Source organism: Macrobrachium rosenbergii, chromosome 6 (assembly GCF_040412425.1).
Source record: "Macrobrachium rosenbergii isolate ZJJX-2024 chromosome 6, ASM4041242v1, whole genome shotgun sequence".
Lineage (NCBI taxonomy): Eukaryota > Metazoa > Arthropoda > Malacostraca > Decapoda > Palaemonidae > Macrobrachium > Macrobrachium rosenbergii.
In genome coordinates, this window is record NC_089746.1 from 16,112,195 (window position 1) to 16,122,194 (window position 10,000).

General features: G+C 32.0%; 1 protein-coding gene across 1 annotated transcript; it reads right to left on the reverse strand.

Annotated features, from left to right (window-relative positions):
- Positions 1–1,508: 1,508 nt before the first annotated feature.
- LOC136839801 (galactose-specific lectin nattectin-like) lies at positions 1,509–5,337 on the reverse strand. Its single transcript, XM_067106131.1, has 4 exons — positions 5,301–5,337; positions 4,376–4,432; positions 3,176–3,346; positions 1,509–1,839 (listed from the first exon to the last, which is right to left on the reverse strand). The coding sequence occupies exons 1-4, from the start codon at positions 5,335–5,337 to the stop codon at positions 1,574–1,576; spliced, it is 531 nt and encodes a 176-aa protein (XP_066962232.1). The 3' UTR covers positions 1,509–1,573.
- Between the last annotated feature and the right edge of the window lie 4,663 nt (positions 5,338–10,000).

Consider the following 10,000-nt stretch of genomic DNA (forward strand, 5'->3'; position numbering starts at 1 on the left):
AAGTTGTAATACTTTTTAATAATGCATTTGTTGTAAAGTGTAGAATTTTGATAGCGCATTTTTTGCAAGTTGTAGTAATTTTCAATAATGGACTTATTTTAAGCTGTAGTATTTTTAATAATGCATTTTGGAAAGTTGTAATACTTTTTAACGATGCATTATCGTAAGTTTTAGTAATTTTTAATAATTCATTTATTGTAAGTTGTAGTAATTTTTAGTAATGCATTCGTTATAAGTTATAGTAATTTTTAATAATGGATTTATTGTAAGGTGTGGTAAATTTTGATAATAAATGTGTTGTAAGCTGTAGTAATTTTTAATAATGTATGTATTGTATTAATTTTTAATAGTGCATTTATTGTAAGTTGTAGTAATTTTTAATGATACATTTTTGTAAGTTGTAATAGCTTTTAATGATACATTATTGTAAGTTGTAGTAATTTTTCATAATGCATTTATCGTAAGTTGTAGTAATTTTTAATAATGCATTTATTGTAAGTTGTAATGATTTTTAATAATGCATTTATTGTAAGTTGTAGTAATATTTGATAATGCATTTATTGGAAGTTGCAGTATTTTTTAGTAATGCAATTTTAGCAAGTTGTAGTGATTTTTAATAATTCATTTTTATAAGTTGGTAATTATCAATAATGAATCTATTGTAAGTCGTAGAAATTTTAGTAGTGCATTTTTTGTAAGCTGCAGTAATTTTTAATAGTGCAAATATTGTGAGTTTTATTAATTTTTAATAATCATTATTTGTGAATTTCATAATTTATTAAAGTGCAGTTAACTGATTTTAAGGAAAAGCTTACTCGTTTCTACCTTAAATGAATAATTTCAAATGAGGATTTAAATGAAAGGTCACTTTACATAGCATTCGTAAGTAAAAGTGTATTTCTAATTTCTAATCATGAGTCAGTGCCACGAAATATTTCATCCAGCGAAAGACACAGTCAAGAAGAACCATTATCGCATTCTGCCATCTCAGAGTTTTGAAGTGAAATTTACCGTTGTATACTAAAAATTATAAATTGAGAATTGTCATTTAATACGGATATTAATTAGTAATTAGAATTTCATGCACAAATATTCCGTAATACGTTTTCTAAGAATCGTTTTGATATATATTTTTTTTATTTTACGTTTTAAATATTCATGGAAAAGCGCACGTGAGAACGGCTCATGCTTGGTTTGAGTTCACGTCGTTCATGATTTTCAATTGACAAAAAGCATCTTTTCTCTTATGTTACATCAGTGAAGCATTGCGCGAGAAACTCTCTCTCTCTCTCTCTCTCTCTCTCTCTCTCTCTCTTTAAAGTGACTGAATTTACATTGATTTTCGCACGGTCTCTCTCTCTCTCTCTCTCTCTCTCTCTCTCTCTCCAAAGTATATTTAATATGATTGACTTTACATTGATCATCGTTTGATTTCCTCTCTCTCTCTCTCTCTCAAAATGTATTTAATGTATTGACTTTACATTGTGCTTTGTTTAATTTTAGCACAGTCTCTCTCTCTCTCTCTCTCTCTCTCTCTCTCTCTCTCTCTCTCTCTCTCTCTCTCTCTCTCTCTCTAAATCTTCCCCTGCCCGGCGTATTCGCAGATGACGGAAAAGGCTTCGTCGTCACATCGATAGTCGGCAAAGTAGTAGAATCTGCTCTTATCAATGGCGGCGCAGTTGTATCTGTCATTGCCGTCAGGTTCCTGAGTAGTGCCATAAGAATCTTTGGTTCCCCAAAAGGGCGTTCCCATTTGGACAGTGGAATTGTCCGACCACAGCCACACCCCTTCCGTCGCTACATCTGTGGCGCCTATCCAGTAAATCTCTTCCGCAAAACCTGTTCAAATTACCGTAACGTATGATATATATATATATATATATATATATATATATATATATATATATATATATATATATATATATATATATATATTGTATACATATATGTTTGTGTGTATATATACATATCTATATATTGGTCTGTATATAGCCTATATAATAAATGTATACATATAAATATATATTTACACATATATGACATATATATATGTATATATATATGAATATATACAGATGAATATGTATATTCAAATGTGTATATATATATACATACATACATGTATATATATATATTATATATATGTATATATATCTTACAATATCAAATATATCTTCCTTCCATTATTAGCTAGCCAACTACTTTTACGTCTTTTGAAGATCTGGCCTCAAAAAAGATAACCATCTGATTATCTCTCATCAAAATGTGCTGAGATCTCATTTGAGTACTGAAGTACCCTACTTAAGTATATTCTCTTTCATGAAGAATGTAAGAAAATGTTTCTCATATACTTCACGTATTTCTTTTTTTATAAGTGCTCTCTTCTTTCTGTGTTTCCCTTTGCCTTCTATTATTTCTTTTCTGATGAAGACCGTAATATTCTTTGAAAGCTTTGAATTTTAAGTCAGTGGCCCCCTTGGGCTTGTTTCGTATGAATAGGCTTCCTTTTCTGAATAATAATAATAATAATAATAATAATAATAATAATAATGATGAACACCATATTCTTTGGAATTCTGAATTTCAAGTCAGTGGACCCTGTGGGCTTGTTCCATATGGATAGGGTTCTTCATCTTCTGAATAATAATAATAATAATAATAATAATAATAATAATAATAATAAAAATAATAATAATAATAATAATAATAATAATAATAATAATAATAATAAACACCATATCCTTTGGAAGCTTGAATTTCAAATCAGTGGCTCCCGTGGGCCTGTTCTATACGAATATGGTTCATCTTCTGAATAATAATAATAATAATAATAATAATAATAATAATAATAATAATAATAATAATAATAATAATAATAATAATAATAATGAATTCCATATTCTTTGGATGCATGAATTTCAAGTCAGTGGCTCCTGTAGTAGGCTTGTTTCATATGAATAGGGGTCTTCATCTTCGGAATAATGATAATAATAATAATATAATGACTATCGTATTCTTTGGAAGCCTGGATTTCAATTCAGTGGCTGCTGAAATAGGGTTCATCTTCTGAATAATAATAATAATAATAATAATAATAATAATAATAATAATAATAATAATAATAATAATAATAATAATAATAATAATAATAATAACATTGCACGCGTAGACTTACTCTGGTTCTGGAGAAACTGAACTATATCGAAGAAGAAATTCGGGCTGTCTATCTTAACGATCTCCCCATAAATGGAGTAACAGGCCTCCCTCATATATTGCCAAGTGCCGAATCCCATGTTGTTGAAGTAGAGGCAACGGCCCCCTACGTTATGATAAGGGATGGGGCAATCTGAAAAATAATTTAAAACATAAGAAAAATTAAAAATATCCTGGAAACTGCAAGGCCTTCTTCCCTGTAGATATGCTTGTCTTAATTTTCCGTTTTTGAATCTTAGCTTCTTTTACAGAAAAGGATATGGAAATGTTTTGTGGTTTTCAATATCTAGATTGGCTGTGAATGTTTACTGTGTTTTTTCGTGACGTTCTTATGATTGTGCTGTTAATTATTCAGTAAGTCTCTGCGTGGATAGTACAAAGCATTTTGACCTAATTTTGAGTTTACTTTTATGCAGACTAACTCGCATACTTATAAAATTACACAGATACTATATATATATATATATATATATATATATATATATATATATATATATATATATATATATATATATGTATATATATATACAGTATATACACACAGTATAAATATACAGTATATATACATTTATATATATGTATATAAATTATATGTATGTATATACCATATTAAACTCCCACAAATCCTCTACACAACTGTTTATTGCCTGATGGTCTTGTTAAGTTGTTTCGTCTCTGTCTGTATGTTTATTTATTTATTTTTCTCTCTCTTTTGTAATACTCAGTGCGAGTGCAGTAGTTTGTTTTTAACTTCCTTCTGGGTAGGTTGTCACAGCTTTTACTTGTTCTTTTAGGATAGGTTTTAGTCATTTTATTGTGAACGTTTTATTGTAATTGTAATTCTGATTTGTGATTTTGATTTTAATTTACTGATTGCCACGTTCCCTGTTTGCAGCCTAGAAAATGCAACTATGAGGAGTTATGAAACGTCGGCATTATAATAAAATGCATAAGGACAGTGCCATTCCCTGACCTGCCTTGGATTGTTCTTCGAGCTGTTGCTCGGAAGTTAGATATATATATATATATATATATATATATATATATATATATATATATATATATATATATATATATATATCTATATATATATATATATATATATATATATATATATATATATATATATATTTTTTTTTTTAAGTATATATCTACCGTTTACCTTCATACTCTCTCAGTTCTGGTGTGGAATTCAGAAGCAGTCCACTGGCTGAAAAAACTGTAGGAATAAAAAAAAGAATATTTATTAGTCATCGATACTAACGTAATGAAAATATTAATAATCTGAATGGATTCGCGTGCACCTCTCTCTCTCTCTCTCTGTCTGTTTAAGGTTGGTACACTCTTGGATATGGAACTTTGGGAAAGTTGTGTCAAATTTCTGTAAACGAATAGATAATTGATATCTTAGTTGATATCTATACATTTTTATATATATATACAGATATGTACATATGTGTGTATGCATGTATGTGTTTATATATATAAATATGTATATATATACATATATATATATATATATATATATATATATATATATATATATATATATATATATATATATATATATATATATATATATATATACAAAGTTCAAATATTAAGTAAATACAACGCAGTGACATTAATTACATATTAACTTGCAAATAACTACTTTTTCTAAGTCTTCCTCTCCTCCTGCAACAGCTTAGGTGAACAGAGGTATGAACTGGAACAAAATGGAATATAGAATTTCTACCAAAGCCCATGCGCTGTGGCCTATGAGGTCATTCAGCGCTGAAAGGGAAATCTAAAGTAAATAGGTTTGAAAGGTGTAACAGGAGGAAAACCTCGCAGTTGTACTATGAAAAGTAAGGTGGGAAGAGAGAGAATAAGAACGGAGGTATAGTGAAAAAAAATGCAAGGGGTTGCAGCTTGGATCGGAGGGGACGCTGCAAAGAACCTAAAGTAATGCCTACGGTGTACCGTGTAAGGTGCGCTGGCGGTACTAACCCCTGTTGAAAGATGAAGGAAATGAGGCCACTGAAAGAAAGAGGGCTTGTAATATCGAGCCATTTGAAACAAAGAGTGCTTGTAATTATACTTACCAAAAGCTAGAGTGAGGATCACCTTGTAATGTGCCATCGCTAAGTCTTGTGTGGTTAATCGAGTTGTCCAGATCATTTAAATATCGACGAGTTCCTCTAAATGCTCCCACGCACTTCGTAAGTTTCGATAGGTCAGCTGTCTTCGTTCGCACAGAAATAAAACATTGAATGAGAGGCCCTTTTTTCTCTCTCTCTGAAATAAAAATCAAGGCATGGATTGAGATATAGCAGTTGTCTGTAAGGTGGCTTGCGGTGGCACGTGACTAGCACACTTTGATTATGTTACTACACATACACATACACTCACGCACACACACACAAACACACACACACGCACGCACACATATATATATATGTAGATATATTTATATATATATATATATATATATATATATATATAGTATTATATACTATATATACATATATATACTGTATACACACACAGACATATATATATATATATATATATATATATACACATACACAGACACACGCACACACACACATAAATGTATATATAATGTTCCAAGTGTGTTGGGTTCGCAACTGCTGTTTCTATTCCCATGCAACCCCTGAGGCTTCAGGAGCTATTCGCAATATCTTTTTGCTCATTATCGGTCAAAGAATGAGAAGAATGGATTAAAAATGCATTTAAAAATGGATCTTCACTTTATGCTGCTTATCACAGTGAGTAGTGCAGAGATTATATATATATATATATATATATATATATATATATATATATATATATATATATATATATACATATATACATATATATAATTATATATATATATTTATATATATATATACATATATATATATATATATATATTTATATATATGCATTTATGTATATATATATATATGATTATATATATGCAGTAAATAAATAAATATAAATAAATAAATAAATAATATATATATATATATATATATATATATATATATATATATATATATATATATATATATATATATATATATATATATATATCTTTTTTTATTGCAATCTAACAAAGTCCCATAATAATGAAATTAACAATTTATTTAAATTTTTATCATTTTCCTTAGGCATTTTTTTTTTATAAAGAAGATACACGTCTTTGTCGTAATTAATCGTAAAATTCTTTGATTTTTCTTATTTATCAGTATGATAGTTTTTCAGTTTTCTGAAAAGAAAACTATTGTGCGGGCTTTGTCTGTCAGTGCGCACTTTACTCTGCTCGCACTTTTTTCTGTCCGCACTTTTTCTGTCTGCCCTCAGATCTTAAAAACTACTGTTGAACATCTACCTTCCAGTCATCAAACATACCAAATTGCAGCCCTCTAGCCTCAATAGTATTTATTTTACTCAAGTTAAAGTTAGCCATGATCGCGCGTCTGGCAACGATATAGGCCAGGCCACCACCGGGCCATGGTTAAAGTTTCGTGGGCCGCGGCTCATACAGCATATTGCGAGACCACTGAAAGATAGATCTATTTTCGGCGGCCTTGATTATATTCTTTACAGAAAACTCGATTGCGCCGAAGGAACTTCGCCGCAATTTTTACCTGTTTTAATTCCCAAACAGTTAAGATTCCATTTTGAGGAATTATGAGTCAATTAAGCTGGATTTTTTTTTATATCCGAGAATCATGTGGCTATTTGTGTCCTTATATATAGGTCTATGAATGGAATGGATTGGTATATAGAATTTCGGGCAAAGGCCAAGCGCTGGGACCTATGATGAGGTCATTCAGCGCTGAAAGGGAAACTGAGGGTAAAAAGGTTTGAAAGGTGGAACAGGAGGAAAACCTCAAAGCAGTTGCGCTATGAAACGAAATTACGAGAGGGTGGAAAGTAAGATGGAAGAAAGAGAATATGGACGGAGGTACGGTAATATGAATGAAATGCGTTGTAGCTAGGGGCCGAGGGGACGCTGCAAAAAACATTCAGTTATGCCCACATTGCACTGCCTGAAGTGCACAGACTGCCCTACTCTCTTACTGGGAAGTAGTAGCGTTAATTCTCCTGACCTGTTTGTTTCTGAAGCTCTTCTGTCTCTCAACACTGACGTAAACAGAAAGAGACTTAAAAAAAGCATGCATTCCTAAAGCCAAAGTTATTTCGTAAACAAGTTTGCCTCCCTGTACTCAAGAGCGAAAAGGGACAAACTTTTATTTTCGTGAAGAATCGGTAATGTCTTGGTGTGCAATAAATGACAGTATTTAATATTTTCCGTTAGTTTTGTATTTAAGGACAGGATAAAACAGATAAGAATCAATGGTATGTATGAATAACTGGTTTAGATTTGATGATATGTATAGAAACCTGGTTTAGATTCGATGATATGTATAGAAACCTGGTTTAGATTCGATGATATGTAAAGAAACCTGGTTTAGATTCGATGATATGTATAGAAACCTGGTTCGGATTCGATGATATCTATAGAAATCTGATTTAGACTCGATGATATGCATAAAAACCTGGTTTAAATTAGATGATATGTATAGAAACCTGGTTTAGATTCGATGGTATGTATAGAAACCTGGTTTAGATCAGATAATATGTATAGAAACTTGGTTTAGATTCGATGACATGTATAGAAACCTGGTTTAGATTCGATGATATGTATAGAAACCTGGTTTATAATCGATGATATGTATAGAAACCTGGTTTAGATTCGATGATATGTATAGAAACCTGGTTTAGATTCGATGATATGTATAAAAACTTGGTTTAGATTCGATGATATGTATAGAAACCTGGTTTAGATTCGATGATATGTATAGAAACCTGGTTTAGATTCGATGATATGTATAAAAACTTGGTTTAGATTCGATGATATGTATAGAAACCTGGTTTAGATTCTATGGTATGTATAGAAACTTGGTTTAGATTAGATATGTATAGATACCTGGTTTAGATTAGATGATACGTATAGAAACTTGGTTTAGATTAGATATGTATAGAAATTTGGTTTAGATTCGATGATATGCATAGAAACCTGGTTTAGATTCGATGATATGTATAGAAACCTGGTTTAGAGTCAATGATATGTATAGAAACCTGGTTTAGATTCGATGATATGCATATAAACTTTTTTTTTTTTTGCTTGTTGTGAATATCCAGTATAGGATGTCGTTTGAATACCTTGCTATTTTTGTAGTATGCTAGAATGGATGAAATCCGTCCTACTGATCCGTTGTCCTAGTAGAATCTGTAGAGCCTAGTAGAGGTTAAGATAATTATCTTAGCGGCGAGGTATACTAATTTTGCTACGGGGTTACGAATTAATATCAAGTTAAATTTCTCTCTCTCGCGTACATCTGTCATGTTAATCTGTCCAGAAGGGCTATCCGCTGAAGATTTAAAGAAAGAATCTTTTAAAAAGGGAAAAGTGAGGCTTAAACCCCCTCTCTCTCTCTCTCTCTCTCTCTCTCTCTCTCTCTCTCTCTCGCACAATGGGAAACACCGCCTGAGATATCACGTTTGTTGCTCTGCTGTCAATCAAAAATATTCGGAATTTCCTCTTCGCGTCATTCTCTCGTAATCTCTAAAACCTTTTTAATGTAACAAGGTGTCTCCCGAACACAAAGGAAGAACAATGCGCGCATTAATCCATGAGAGAAGAACACCTGTCCTCTCAAAAGGCAGGAGATAAAGATCTTATTGACGTCCAGCATTGCGAACACACGTACATATATATGTACCCGGGGGAATTAATGGGATGGCACACGGGCATCGAGAAATACCGACGTGCTTCCAAGTGCTTGTGCACCTCTTTCTCTCTCTCTCTCTCTCTCTCTCTCTCTCTCTCTCTCTCTCTCTCTCTATTTATATATATAATTAATAGGTAAGCATATCAATAACCAACGTTCATTTATTGTCAGTTAAATGCAACTCTACGAAAGGAAACAACTGACATGCTTCCTGAATTTCTCTCTCTCTTTCTCTCTCTCTCTCTCTCTCTCTCTCTCTCTCTCTCTCTCTCTTTATCAATCGTGTGTCTGTATATTTTCATGGAATTTACCTTACATCATCATTTATATTTAACATTTATGGAATGCGTTCTCTCTCTCTCTCTCTCTCTCTCTTTATCAACCGTGTGTCTGTATATTTTCATGGAATTTACCTTACATCATCATTTATATTTAACATTTATGGAATGCGTTCTCTCTCTCTCTCTCTCTCTCTCTCTCTCTCTCTCTCTCTCTCTCTCTCTCTCTGTAGTCATCGAGGCAAAACAAGCTCGGGAAGAGCGACAACGTCACTACTGTCTTTTGTCAGTGAATTTGTGGAGCTTTCCCTCTGCATGCTCTCAGTTTGCCGCGACAGAGCGTCAAAAGAGCGACAGATGAAGCGACAAATTGCTCAATACTCCTGTCGCTCTTAGAGAGAGAGAGAGAGAGAGAGAGAGAGAGAGAGAGAGAGAGAGAGAGATCCGATAACGTGGTTGCCAGCTATTAAATTTAAACGGCTTTTAATTCCCCTCGTTTCTTGTGTCCTTGTACTATTCCTCTTCTTCCTCCTCCCCCTCCCCCTCTTCTTCTTCTTCTTCTTCTTCTTCTTCTTCTTCTTCTTCTTCTTCTGCTTCCTCTTCCTCCTCCTCCTTCTCCTGCTTCTTCTTCTTCCTCTTCTTCTTCTTCTTCTTCTTGCAAGAGACAAAAAGATATACAAAAGAATGATAAGACGATGAGTGTATTTAATTTCATGA